This window comes from Pristiophorus japonicus, chromosome 24, assembly GCF_044704955.1.
Source record: "Pristiophorus japonicus isolate sPriJap1 chromosome 24, sPriJap1.hap1, whole genome shotgun sequence".
NCBI classification, from domain to species: domain Eukaryota; kingdom Metazoa; phylum Chordata; class Chondrichthyes; family Pristiophoridae; genus Pristiophorus; species Pristiophorus japonicus.
Genome location: NC_092000.1, coordinates 16,142,851 through 16,157,349, shown reverse-complemented (window position 1 = coordinate 16,157,349; position 14,499 = coordinate 16,142,851). Strand labels below are relative to the sequence as shown.

General features: G+C 50.3%; 1 protein-coding gene across 1 annotated transcript in view; it reads right to left on the bottom strand.

Moving 5' to 3' along the window:
• The window catches only part of LOC139237822 (microtubule-associated serine/threonine-protein kinase 1-like), a 119,278-nt gene that overhangs the window by 55,830 nt on the left and 48,949 nt on the right, over positions 1 to 14,499 (bottom strand). The window contains exons 6-10 of the mRNA XM_070867049.1: positions 14,007 to 14,167; positions 12,672 to 12,747; positions 7,110 to 7,319; positions 2,914 to 3,015; positions 1,479 to 1,611 (exon numbers count right to left, since the gene is read on the bottom strand). Coding sequence (XP_070723150.1) covers positions 1,479 to 1,611; positions 2,914 to 3,015; positions 7,110 to 7,319; positions 12,672 to 12,747; positions 14,007 to 14,167 — 682 coding nt within the window. The remainder of the gene's footprint in view (positions 1 to 1,478; positions 1,612 to 2,913; positions 3,016 to 7,109; positions 7,320 to 12,671; positions 12,748 to 14,006; positions 14,168 to 14,499) is intronic.

The following is a 14,499-nucleotide window of genomic DNA, read 5'->3' as shown; positions in this document are numbered from 1 at the left end:
TATTCAAAAGCGAGTTAGATGTGGCCCTTACGGCCAAAGGGATCAAGGGGTATGGAGAGAAAGCAGAAAAGGGGTACTGAGGTTGAATAATCAGCCATGATCTTACTGAATGGCGGTGCAGGCTCGAAGGGCCAAATGGCCTGCTCCTGCACCTAATTTCTATGTTTCTATGTTTCTATGACTTAAAAAAAGTCAGCCTTTTAGTATTTGAGATTTAAATGCCGTACGTTTTCTTGCGATTTCGGTAACTATCTCCTGATTCTGAAGTGCTGGAGGTGGTAATATTGCACAAGACAATCATGAGCAAAGGTGGTTGAGAGGAGATTTGATAGAGGTGTTTAAAATCATGAGAGATCTCGACAGAGTAGATAGAGAGAAATTGTTCCCATTGGCGAAGGGATCGAGAACCAGAGGACACAGTTTTAAGGTGACTGGCAGAAGAACCAAAGACGACCTGAGGAAAAACTTTTTTACGCAGCGAGTGGTTAGGATCTGGAATGCGCTGCCTGAGAGGGTGGTGGAGGCATGTTCAATCACGGCTTTCAAAAAGGAGTACCTGAAGGAAAATAATTTGTCGGGTTACAGGGAAAGGGCGGGGAGAGTGGAACTAGCTGAGGTGCTCTTGCAGAGAGCCAGCATGGGCACGACAGGTAAAATGGCCTCCTTCTGTGCTGTAACCATTCTATGATGGGGTGAAATTGCCCTGCGTCCCGATCGGGGGCGGTAACCTGTGGGGGGGGGGGGCGGGGGCGGAACTTCCTGCCCTCGGCACGGAGGTCCCACCCCAGCCGCTGAATTGCCCTCAGAGGAAGTGGGGGGGCAATCCCACGCGCTCCACTTCCTGTTGGGGCGGGTCCAGCGGCACTAACGGGGCGCGATCGGCAATGCCCCACGGATGCTCCGCGCAGCACTGAGGCGTTTCAACGCCCTTCCCCCTTCGCTTAAAGGGGGCGGGACCGCTGCTCACCCTGCACGGCCTCTGGTGGCCTCCACTAAGCAATCAGGGCCACGCGGCACCGGGGCTGCAGCCCAGCACCCAAAACGAAGTGCCGGGCTGCACGATGGAGGCCCGCACCGCCCCGGGAGATAAGAATTGGAGCCGACTGGTGAGTCCGCAAAATGGCGGCACGGCGTGCTCGCGACCTCTCCGTTATCTTCCGCCCTGCGAGCGGATGTCGGCCCGGTTGGCGACCCGCGAGGCTGCCTTTGACACTTGCCCGCGCCCGCCTCACAGGGAAATATCCACTGTGGGGCGCTAAGGTGTCGCTGCGCATGATGATGACGTCATCGGCGGTTGCCTGGCGGCCCGGGCGCTACCTGCGGCAATTTCCCAGGAGCCGGTAACGCCTCCACCAGGCGAAAAGTGTTTCGTGCCCCATCAGCGCCCCCCCCAGAGGCGCTAACGGGTGTCGCAAAAAGGGGCTATTTTGGCCCCTATGATTGATTCTAAGACCAGAAATGAACGGCGAGTGTCCTACCCTCCAGGGGATCGCGGGTGAGCCCCAGCTGACTGATGATGTAACGTGGGATGTCGATTTTAACTCCATGGCCCTCCTTCGCGTGGTCTTCAGCCGCTTCCAGTAGATGGTAAAATTCTTCCGGATTAAACTCCTGGAGAAAGATGAGGTAAATAAGGGATGTCTTTGAGTCAAATTAATTCAGCACCGGTGGGCTTTGTGAATGCATTGAAATCAATCACCTGATTGGAGGTTTAGAGGGGATTTGAGGATAACTGTTTTCACCCAGAGGGTGGTGGGGGTCTGGAACTCACGGCCTGAAAGGGTGGTAGAGGCAGAAACCCTCACCACATTTAAAAAGTATTTGGATGTGCACTTGGAAGTGCCGTAACCTACAGGGCTACGGACCGAGAGCTGGAAAGTGGGATTAGGCTGGGTAGCTCTTTGGTCGGCCAGCGAGGACACGATGGGCCGAATGGCCTCCTTCAGTGCTGTAAATGTCTATGATTGTATGACCGGGAATTTCCTTGGAACTGCTCCCGCCCCACCAGTGTTTACTCCTGACAGCGGCTAAGTTACAGAGCAGCACCACGGAAACCTCCCGGCACAGGGTCCTTCCCCAAAGAGAGACTTCGATTATCTTCGAGGGTAAAACTAACCGTGAAACTATCGGATTGTCCTAAAGCCCCAACTGATTCATTTATGTCCCGTAGGGAAGGAAACCTGCTGTCCTTACGCCGGTCTGGGCCTACAAGTGACTCCAGTCCCATACCAACATGGTTGACCTTAAGCTGCCCTCTGAAGAGGCCTTGCAAACCCCTCAGTTTTATCCAACCAATGGTTGAAGAAAGCCCACTAGGGCATCTAGGGACGGGCAATAAATGTCAGTGACGCCCACATCTCGTGAATTTAGAAATAAACTTAAAAAAATATGGATTTATTTAACCACCCTACAACCCTCGGGGATCTCTGCACTCCTCCAATTCTGGCCTCTTGCACATCCTCCATTTTCATCACTCCACCATAGAGTGCTCAACCGTGTCAAAGGTTGCAGACAGATCAAGAAGGACGAGAAGGGATAGTTTGCCTTTGTCACAGTCACAAAGGGATGTCATTTGTGACTGATGAGAGCTGTTTCAGTACTGTGGCAGGCGCGGGAACCGGACTGAAGGGATTCAAAGATGAAATTACGGGAATTATGGGCACAGATTTGGAAGGCAGGTGATAGGTGTGCTAAGAAATCTACAAGAGAAGACATACGCGTGACCTATTTGTGAATCGCACGTGACCTACATGCAAGCCACGTGACATAGGTGTGCTATGGATCACATGATGGCAGGCAAACACCTGTGGAGCTGGTTCAGAGTGCTTGAAGATCGCAATTGCATCGCTGGGTATAATGTCACTGGGAACGGCAACGTGCGCGTCGGGATTTTCAGGAAGCGAAGCAGCTTACCAGGCACTCCAGTAAACGTGCGGGCCGTGCGATAATGATCAGCAGCTTCTTCACCAGCTGTGTCACAAAGGCGACCTCTGAACTCTCGGAGCGTTCATGGGCCTGGAGGGAGTTAGAGACATTGCTGGTTAATAGAACTTCCTTGTAAACAGTGAGAGATTGGGAAATGTTGGTGTTCAGAGAGACCTGGGTGTCCTTGTACACAAATCACTGAAAGTTAACATGCAGGTACAGCAAGCAATTAAGAAAGCCAATGGTATGTTGGCCTTTATTACAAGAGGATTTGAGTATCAGAGTAAAGATGTCTTACTGCAATTATATAGGGCCCTGGTGAGATCACACCTCGAGTATTGTGTACAGTTTTGGTCCCCTTAGCTAAGGAAGGATATACTTGCCATTGAGGGAGTGCAACGAAGGTTCATCAGACTGATTCCTGGGATGGGGGGATTGTCTTATGAGGAGAGATTGAGTAGACTAGACCTATAGTCCCTAGAGTTTTGAAGAATGAGAGGTAATTTCACTGAAACATACAAAATTCTTACAGGGCTTGACAGGGTAGATGCAGTGAGGATGTATACTCTGGCTGGGGAGTCTAGAACCAGGGATCACAGACTCAGAATGAAGGGGTCCGCCATTTAGGACTGAGATGAGGAGAAACTTCTTCACTCAGCGGGTGAACTCTCTACCCCCCAGGGCTGTGGAGATTCATTGAGGCAGAGATCAATAGATTTTTGGATATTAAGGGAATCAAGGGATATGGGGACAGTGCAGGAAAGTGTTGAGGTCGAAGATCAGCCATGATCTCATTGAATGGCAGAGCAGGCTCGAGCGGCCGAATGGCCCACTCCTGCTCCTATTTCTTATGTTCTTATACACGCCGATCTCTGCGAGGGAGGTGAACAAAGGCATGCGACTGAAACAACAAGAGTGCCCCGGGGTAATGACTGATGCTAATTCAGCTCCTAGGCACCATCGCGGCCAGGAGCCTTAACTCCAGTCAGTTCACCCAATGACACGACCAGCACTGACTGATGTGCAAAAATATTCAAATAGGGCAAGAGGGATATTAGAGTTCATTCCATTCTTTATCATTTTGGTGGAGGTTTGTTGGAAGAGATCATTATCTTCTGAGTTTCTCTTTTTTTCTCTCAAAAGGTCATTTATGGCTTTGGGAAGTGGGACTAATCGGATTGCTCTTTCAAAGAGCTGGCACAGGCCCGATGGGCCGAATGGCCTCCTTCCATGCGGTCAGGTTCGATGACTCAGACAAGGCATGACCTAAAGCTACTGGCAACTGCACAGGTAAGTGCTGTAAATATTGGCCATGTATTTGTTTAGAAGTTCTTTAAAAAAGTTATCATGGACCCCCCAACCGCCGCCCCCCCCGCACCATGCATTCTGTTCCCATGACAACGGCAGTGTTGCTTTAGGCTCGATGACAGGATGTGCGCAAATGGCGGGATCTTCTCATCAGGTTGTCCCTCACTGTGAAGACAACCATCATCTGATGCTTTGTATTAGAACGTGACTGAAATAAGGAACTCGACGAAAGCAAGGATGGAATAAAAACTGAAACTGCTGGAAATCTCAGCGGGTCAGGCAGCATCTGTGTCGATAGAGAGAGAGAGAGAGAGAGAGAGAGAGAGAGTTACCGTTTCAGGTCGATGACCCTTCAACAGAACTGGAGAGTGTTCGGAAAGAACGGATTCTTAATGAGCACTGAAAGGGGGTGGGGAGGAGAGAACAAAAGCGAAGGTCTGTATAGAAACATAGAAATTTACTGCGCAGAAGGCGGTCATTTCAGCCCATCGTGTCCGCGCCGGCCGACAAAGAGCCGCACGGCCCTCGGTCAGCAGCCCTGAAGGTTACATATAAACCTATGAACAATGAAGGAAAGGCAAAGAGCACCCGGACCAACCAGTCCGCCCCAAACAACTGCGACACCCCTTATACTAAAACATTCTACACTCCACCCCAACCGGAGCCATGTGATCTCCTGGGAGAGGCAAAAACCAGATAAAAACCAGGCCAATTTAGGGAGAAAAAATCTGGGAAAATTCCTCTCCGACCCATCCAGGCGATCGAAATTAGTCCAGGAGATCACTCTGGCCAAATTCTATTCCCTACAGTACTTACCATTATATCTGCTTTGTCCAACAAAAGGTCATGCAGTCTAATCCCAATTACCAGCTCTAGGTCCGTAGCCCTGCAGGTTACTGCACTTTAAGTGCCCATCCAACCATCTCTTAAAAGTGGTGAGGGTTTCTGCATCCACCACTCTTCCAGGCAGAGACTTCCAGATCCCCACAACCCTCTGCGTAAAGAACCCCCACCCCCCCGCTCAAATTCCTTCCAAACCTTCCACCAACCACCTTAAAACTATGCCCCCTCGTAATAGACCCCTCCTGCAATGGAAATAGACCCTTACTATCCACTATGTCCAGGTAGAAGACAGGAGAGATTAGAGAGACAAAAGGAATGATGAGCCAAATTTAAATGGTAATGGCAGGCGTTAGAAAAACACCTATCACAGACCTTCCCTCTCGTTCTTTCCTCCCCTCCCCCCTCTCAGTGCTCCTTAAGAATCTGCTCTTTTCGAACATTCGCCAGTTCTGATGAAGGGTCATCGACCCGAAACGTTAACTCTGTTTCTCTCTCCACGGACGCTGCCTGACCCGCTGAGATTTCCAGCATTTTCTGTTTTTATTCCAGCATCTGCAGTATTTTGCTTTTGGAAAGTAAGGACGGACCTGTCTCCCTATCACGGGTGCTCCAACACCCAGTCTATACAAAGATTATTATTACTTTGAATCAAATCGAAGCATGAAACAGATGAGAGTAATGCTCATTTAACTCGTCAAGCTCCTTCTGTAGACCAGGCACAATCCACCCTGCGCGGGACTTTTATCATTCACTTTCCCGATGGAGAGCTCAGTATAAATACTCCCTGATCCCCAAAGGTTATCAAACAGGTGCAAGAATAATTAGGAACATTAGGAGCAGAACTAGGCTGTTTAGCCCCTCGGGCCTGCTCTGCCATTCAATGAGATCGTGGCTGAAACACACTATTCATCCCTCCCCTGATGTCCGTCAGACACGCCACCTCGCCCAGCCCACTCCAGCAGCACAAGGACCATTGTGTCAGCCTGGCTCAGTTAGTGGCACTCTCATCTCTCGAGTCGAGTCGTGAGCTCAAACCCCCACTCCACAAATTAAGTCAGAATCTGGGATGACACTGAAGTGCTGTATGGAGGCGGAGCCTCATTCTTGCAGGGATCACGCTTCAAACAAGTAACTAAAGATCCCATGGCATTATTCAAGGAAGAGCAGGGAATTCTCTCTGTGTCCCAGCTAACAATTCGACCTCAGTCAACCTCTCGGAAAACAATTCGCCTTTCATCTCATTGCTGTTTATGGAATCTTGCTGTGCGCTAATTGGTTGCTGTGGAGCAACAGTCACCTCACCTCAAAGTGATTCATTATATGTGAAGTCCTTTGGGGTATCTCTGAAAGGTGTGTATGTGTGTGTGTGAGTGTGCATGTGTGTGTGTGAGTCTGTATGTGTGTGAGTGTGTATGAGTGTGAGTGTATGAATGAGTGTGTGAGTGTGCATGAGTGTGTGTGTGTGTGTTTGTGTGAGTGAGTGTGTGTATGAGTGTGTATGAGTATGAGTGTGTATGAGTATGTGTGTGAGTGTGAGTGTGCGAGTGTGCATGAGTGCGAGTGTGCATGAGTGAGAGTGTATGAGTGAGAGTGTATGAGTGAGAGTGTGAGTGTGTATGTATGTGCTAGTGTGTATGAGTGCGAGTGTGTATATGTGTGAGTGTGATTGTGTCAGTGTGAGTGAGAGTGTGTGAGTGTAAGTGTGAGTGTGAGTGTGCATGAGTGCGAGTGTATGAGTGCAAGTGTATGAGTGCGAGTGTGTATGTGTATGCGAGTGTATATATGAGTGTGAATGTGTGAGTATGTGTGAGTGTGTATGAGTGTGAGTGTGTATGAGTGTGAGTGTGTATGAGTGTGTGTGTAAACCGAGGTACTCAAGACAAAGAAATCCCATTGGAGGAGGCCAGTATTTGCAAGCACTCTTCTCGGAGTGCTTGAACAACATTAGCGAACCGACAGCCTCGCTCAGCAACCTGGGCCGTGGAGGGAGGCGCCCGGCGACACGCAGTTTGGGGGCGCGCGGACCAACTCACGTCCTGAAGCAGCTTCTCCAGATTCTCCTGCAGCTCGAAGAAGTAGCGGGAGGTGATGAGCCCCTCGTGCGATTTGTCCAGGCAGTCCCGGGACATCTCGATGATCTGGTGGTGGATGAAGCTGAGAACTCCGTCAGCCAACGGCAGCACATTCTCCGGAGCGTTGACAGTGAAGAATTCCTGGAGCCTCTCCTCCATCTGCGCAGTGGCCTAGAGAAGGAATCGCATGCAGTGTTGGCCTCCGTTTAAAGAGAAATTCAATGGTCTCAGACAGTAAAAGCTTACTGTGGGGTGGGGGGGGGGGGTCACCTGATCCCAAGGGTAGATGTGAGGTTTTTGAGCAAACCCCCTACTGCCAAGAAATTCTTACACAAGTATCCTTGAGCATTCATTTCAAGGGAGCATCAGTCTATTAAGCTGTGGCGTGCCAGACACGAGACTCCCAAAACAAGTGCTCTACTCGGAGCTCCTTCACCGCAAACGAGCCAAAGGTGGGCAGAGGAAACGTTACAAGTTACAAAGCCTCCCTGATAAAGTGTAACATCACCACCGACACCTGGGAGTCCCTGGCCAAAGACCGCCCTAAGTGGAGGAAGTGCATCCGGGAGGGCGCTGAGCATCTCGAGTCTCAACGCCGAGAGCGTGAAGAGGTCAAGCGCAGGCAGCGGAAGGAGCGTGCAGCAAACCTGTCCCAACCACCCCTTCCCTCAACGACTGTCTGTCCCACCTGTGACAGAGTCTGTGGCTCTCGTATTGGACTGTTCAGCCACCTAAGAACTCACTTCAGGAGTGGAAGCAAGTCTTCCTCGATTCCGAGGGCCTGCCTATGATGATGATGGCTCAATGGGCAACGCTCTCGCCTCGGAGTCAGAAGGTTGTGGGTTCAAGTCTCACTCCCGGGCACTTGAGCACAAAAGAAAAATCTAAGCTGACACTCCAGTGCAGTGCTGAAGAAGCGCTGCACTGTCGGAGGTGCCGTCTTTCAGATGAGACGTTAAACCGATGCCCCGTCTGCTCTCTCAGGTGGATGTAAAAGATCCCATGGCACGATTTCGAAGAGGAGCAGGGGAGTTATCCCCGGTATCCTGGGGCCAATATATTATCACTCAATCAAAATAACAAAAAAACAGATTATCTAGTCTTTATCACATTGCTGTCTGTGGGAGCTTGCTGTGTACAAGTTGGCTGCCGCGTTTCCCACATTACAACAGTGACTACATTCCAAAAGTACTTAATTAGCTGTAAAGCGCTTTGAGATGCTTTACAGGTGGTTGTGAAAGGCGCTTTATAAATCCAAGGCTTTCAAGTCTTTCTTTCAGGGGAGATACAGATAGGCCAATCCAGTTAGACCTTGACTAATGTGACGAGCAGAAGGAGGCATGCAGGAGCAGGAGAGAGTGACGCGGCAACTACAATTTGCCTCTCCTTCCCCCAGGGGGCAGTATCTCAATGGTTTAGCCGAGGTTAGGAATCCAACAGGCAAGCTTATCAGGATAGCAGCCATTCCCTTGCGCCATTAAATGGTTGTGTTATTTATGCGGCTGCATCAAAGGCCTTCATATTAACACCCCCCCTCCCCCCCAGTACGGGAGGGAGAGAATTGAGGGGGGCGGGTACAAAATATTAAAACGGGGAGCGCGTCCCCAACTCGTCGTGTTCGTGCCTTCCGCCATATTCGCGGCAATGGGTTTCGTGGCGTGCGCATGTCCTGCTGCGGAGAGACGGGCCACTCGATTAACATACTTATATCAGACTCCCGCTGAGCAACTGGGAGCCGGATTAAAATGTAACCGTTGCCGCCCGGGTTTCCCGGGGCGGGTGAAACCCAGCAGTGAAGGGTAGCTGCTGGCTCTAGAAGGGAAAGGTATTTTCCTGCACTCCTCGTGGGCCAGGAGGAACAGGAGAGCCCCCCGGGCCTCCACCGCCCCCCACAACAGCTCCTCAAGGAAACCTTCGGCCTTCCCTCGGGCCGATCGCGGCCTCTCTCTGCCCCCCACCCCACATCTCGCACTCCCAGCACCGATCTGTTCACTCTCCCCGTAAATATCGGCGCTAAAGTGTCTCACTCGATTACAATTCAGAAAGTTAGCATGCAGGTACAGCAAGCAATTAGGAAGGCAAATGGGCATGTCGCCTTTATTGCAAGGGCCTGGGAGTATAAGAGTAAGGAAGTCTTGCTACAATTGTACAGGACTACACCTGGAGTACTGCGCACAGTTTTGGTCTCTTTATCTGAGAAAGGATATACCTGCCTTAGAGGCAAAGCAATGAATGTTCCCTTGGACGAGAGGGTTGTCACATGAGGAGAGATTATGTAGAATGGACCTCTACTCTGGAGTTTAGAAGAATGAGAGGTGCTCTCATTGAAACATACAAGATTCTGAGGGGGACTGACAGGGTAGATGCTGAGAGGTTGATCCCCCCTGTCTGGAGTATCTAGAACTAGGGGGGCACAGTCTCAGGATAAGGGGTCAGCCATTTAAGACTGAGATGAGGAGGAATTTCTTCACTCAGAGGGTTGTGAATCTTTGGAATTCTCTGCCCCAGAGAGCTGTGGATGCTGAGTCTCTGAATATATTCAGGGCTGAGATCGATAGATTTTTGGACTCGTGGGGAATCACGGGATATGGGGATCGGGCGGGAAAGTGGAGTTGAGGTAGAAGATCAGCCATGATCTCATTTAATGGCGGAGCAGGCTCGAAGGGTCATGTGGCCTACTCCTGCTCCTAATTCTCATGTTCTTAATAAGATGCAGCAAACCTCTCTCACTATCTGGCTGCAAACAGCGACTGCAGTGAGAGTTAACGAAGCTTGCAATAGCAAGCGATACACGGCTTTATTTTTCTCAAAAGATTGATGCTTATCATTTGATGCAGGTACCAGGTCCCATTGGTCACGTGCACAAGTGCAGGCGCGGAGTCTGACCGAGAGGGATTGACAGAATTTGCACCGATAATATCAGATGAAAATACAGTCAGTTCCCATCAACGGCCTCCTCAGTTTGGCAGGAAAATGGGTATGATTACATCGGGGGCTGGGGGGGGGGACATTCACATTCTCGCTAATTCACATCAGAGCCGATATTGGATACATGAATAAGTGCAGGGCATCAAATGCAGTCGTAAACAGTAAGAGGGAAGCTCAAGCACTCTGCAATCAGTGCCTGACTCTTGCAATCAGATCACTCGAAGTTTCATCAGCATTGGGTGTTCCTTCAGGTGAATATGTTTCCATCAGTGATTTTCCTATAAATTGCATTTTCTTTTTGGCATGAATTTTGCACTCATCCGAGAGAGCAGTGAAGAATTGAAATGTATAAGATTCTGAGGGGGCTTGACAGGGTAGATGCTGAGAGGATGTTTCCCCTCGTGGGGGAATCGAGAACTAGGGGGCATAATTTCAGAATAAGGGGTCACCCATTTAAAACTGAGATGAGGAAGAATTTCTTCTCGCAGAGGGTTCTGAATCTGTGGAATTCTATGCCCCAGAGAGCTGTGGAGGCTGGGTCATTGAATGTATTTAAAGTGGAGATAAAGATTTTTGAATGATAAGGGAGTCAAGGATTATGGGGAGCGGGCAGGGAAGTGGAGTTGAGGCCAAGATCAGATCAGCCATGATCTGATTGACTGGCGGAGCAGGCTCGAGGGGCCAAATGGTCGACTCCCGCTCCTATTTCTTAATGGGACAGTTCCACTTCTGGGACTTGCTGTTGACAATAAGGTCAGGTACGGCATGGTTAGATGCAGAATAAAAATCGCTGTACTCTTTCCCCTTCCACGCACTGTGACATCTTTCCATGATGCTTGGAGGTCCCTGTTCCACCTCCACCTTCTTCTCCATGTCCGTCTGCATTGTCCCTTCCTGCTCCACGGGCTCTAGCACATTCAAGAGCTTAGTGTCAGTTCTATTCCCTCCCCTTCTCTCGCCTTCCAGGGAGCGAAGGAAGGAAATGGCTTTAGGAAGCAGGGCTAACCCAGCATCCACAAAGCAACTGAAAGGTGTCGATCAAATCTAAAGTGCCATTGTTTTAATAGAACTATTGGCACCTGGGAGCAAGTAGACAGTGTATTTTTTGTTTTATACGTTCATGGGATATGGGCACCGCTGGCAAGGCCAGCATTTATTGCCCATCCCTAATTGCCCCGGAGAAGGTGGTGGTGAGCCGCCTTCTTGAACAGCTGCAGTCCGTGTGGTGAAGGTGCTCCCACAGTGTTGTTAGGGAGGGAGTTCGAGGATTTTGACCCAGCGACGATGAAGGAACGGCAATATATTTCTAAGTCAGGATGGTGTGTGACTTGGAAGGGAACGTGGAGATGATGGTGTTCCCATGCGCCTGCTTCCCTTGTCCATCTAGGCGGTAGAGGTCGCAGGTTTGGGAAGAAGCCTTGGCGAGTTGCTGCAGTGCATCTTGTAGATGGTGCACACTGGTGCGCCGGTGGTGGCTGGGGTGCCAATGAAATGATTGCTGCAAGGGAGGGGATAAGTTATAAGCCTTAGGTCTGAAGTTTGACGCAATTTTCCCCTGTGTACTACTGGCTGCATCATCATTTAGCCTGGATGGTGTCGAGCTTGTTGAATGTTGTTGGAGCTACACCCATCCAGAAAAGTGGAGAGTGCTCCATCACACTCCTGACTTGTGCCTTGCAGATGGTGGAAAGGCTTTGGTGAGTCAGGAGGTGAGACACACATTCTCATACCATGAGGCAACAATTTGGTTTGTCACTGGTATCTGAAGCTAAGAGGAGATCCCAACAGTGTTTGGGAATGGTTTGGGTTCGCTTAATACTGGCGGGAGATGTGTTAGTGACTCCCACACCTCGTGTGTTCCATGGCTTCGATGGTGTCCAATCTGAAGGAATACTGACTGTGACTGGAAACTTATGGGATGGCAATGCTTAGGGTATGCTAAATGATGATGCAGCCAGTAGTACACGGGGGAAAATTGCGTCAAGCTTCAGAGCGGAGGCTTATAACTTATCCCCTCCCTTGCAGCACCTCATTCATGGTCAAGTTTTCATGACATACCGTCACTCGCTGATCTACATCGAGCCCCGGTTAAGCAACGCCTCGCTTTTAAAATTCTCATCCATATTCTCAAATCCCTCCATGGCCCTCGCCCCTTCCCTATTTCTGTAATGTCCTCCAGCCCCATAACCTTCCCTCCTGCGATGTCTGCGCTCTTCTAATTCTGCCCTCTTGAGCATCCCTGATTATAATCACTCAACCATTGGTGGCCGTGCCTTCTGTTGCCTGGGCCCCAAGCTCTGGAATTCCCTTCCTGAACCTCTCTGACTCTCTTTCCTCCTTTAAGACGCTCCTTAATACCTCCCCCTTTGACCAAGCTTTTAGTCACCTGCCCTAATGTCTCTTTATGTGACTCGGTGTCAAATTCTGTTTTGATAATCGCTCCTGTGAAGCGCCTTGGGACGTTTTACTACGTTAAAGGCGCTATATAAATGTAAGTTGTTGTTGTTGGTGCAATATCATAACCAAAGGGAAAGTGACAGCCTGATTAACACCGTGGGTAAAATGGAGTGAAACTCAAGCCACAGCGACCCTTACCTTTGGGAACCTTTCTTTGTAGACATGGTTCATCATCACGATTTCATTGTCATAGCAGGACGGAGAGCGGCCAGGGCTGCAACAGAGCGAATGCCACAAGTTAGTCATGGTCCGGCAAACCCAGTGATAGGAGCCACCTTGGGCACTGGCTTCCGATGGCTCTGCCTTCACCCTCCTGGGGGTGCTGCAGCTAACCGCCCCGAGGGGCTAAGCAATGACAGAGCGTTTGCACTGGCTGCCGATTCGGTAACTAGGGAGTATTTGGACTCAGTATTAACACGGGCAGAACAAAGGGTGGTGGGGGGGGGGGGGTATAAAAACACTCAGCAGGCCAGGCAGCATCTGTGGAGAGAGAAACAGAGTTAACTTTTCGGGTCGATGACCCTTCGTCAGAAGGTCGGGGGTCACCGATTCACACAGAGGGTTATTAGAACACAAGCCGTTATCACGAGGAGCTATTGAGGCAGAGACTAGAACATAATTTAAACGGGATCACCCTCTGTGTAAAAGCAAAGCTTCCTAATGGATATCATCAATTGGCCATCCACCACCTCAACCTCTGGTCCCCTGGCCTGAAGTACCTGAACGTATTGTTCCAGATTTACTGACCCCGTTATGGGAGCACAAGGGGGAACACAGGAACATCACTGCCATCGCAACCTTGTCTGAAAGGACCTAACTTTCTCGCTCTTTCTCACTTTATAACATGCTTGCATGTGTCAGCTATGGCTCAGTGGGCAGTGCCCCCACCTCTGAGTCAGAAGGTTGTGGGTTCAAATCCCACTCTAGGGACTTGAGGATAAAGTCCAGGCTGACATTCCCAGTGCAGTACTGAGGGAGTGCTGTACTGTCGGAGGTTCCGACTATCAGATGAGACGTTAAACTGAGGTCCTGTCTGCCCTCTCAGGTGGACTTAAAATATTCCAAGGCATTACTTTGAAGACGACCAGGGGAGTACTGGCCAATAGTTACCCGTCAACCAACAGCATTAAAAAACAGATTGTCTGGGTCAGTATCGCATTGCTGTTTGTGGGAGCTTGCTGTGCGCAAATTGGCTGCCGCGTTTCCCACATTTCAAAAAAGTACGTCATCGGCTGTAAAGCGCTTTGGGGCATCCTGAGGGGGTGAAAGGTGCTATATAAATGCAAGTTCTCTCCTTTTTATGCCTCTCCTCAGTTTTAATTTGTACTAAAGTCAATGAGAGCTGTTTAAGGGAGGGAGGGAGGGGGGGGCGACTGATCCGGTATATCGCCCAATGTACACTTATTGTCAAAATGACCGTCCCCCCCCGCAACTGGAGAATCCAAAATGGTGGAGCTGGGTGGGAGTACTGACCTGAGGCTCCGGGATCGAGGGCGCACTGCCGGGGAACGGCGGCCCCCGTCATCGTCGGTGATGCTCTCGGTGCTGCCGAAGTGCTTGGACAGGAAGTGCAGCTCGTCCACCGTGGGCTGGAAGGGCAGCTGGTGAAGCTTCTCCTGTGACGAACACGAGGACTGCCAGGTTTTCAAAGTGAAAAAAGTACACACACGCGTGAGAGGAGATGAGCTCACATTCCACACACACCCAAAATGAGAAAACATGGATCTTTCCCCCCCTCCCCACCCCCTCTCTCCTCTTCCGAGGTGTTGACTCCAGCTGACGTCCGCAGCACCCCCCCACCCACCCACCCCTTGGCTGCCCATTGTGTGTAGGCCTGAATGTTGGCACTAGCATTCGTGCTTCTCTGCTCCCCGCCCCATCTGTGATAGGAACAGGAGCAGGCCATTCAGCAACCTCGAGCCTGTTGCCATAGGAACAGGAGCAGGCCATTCAGCCCCTCGAGCCT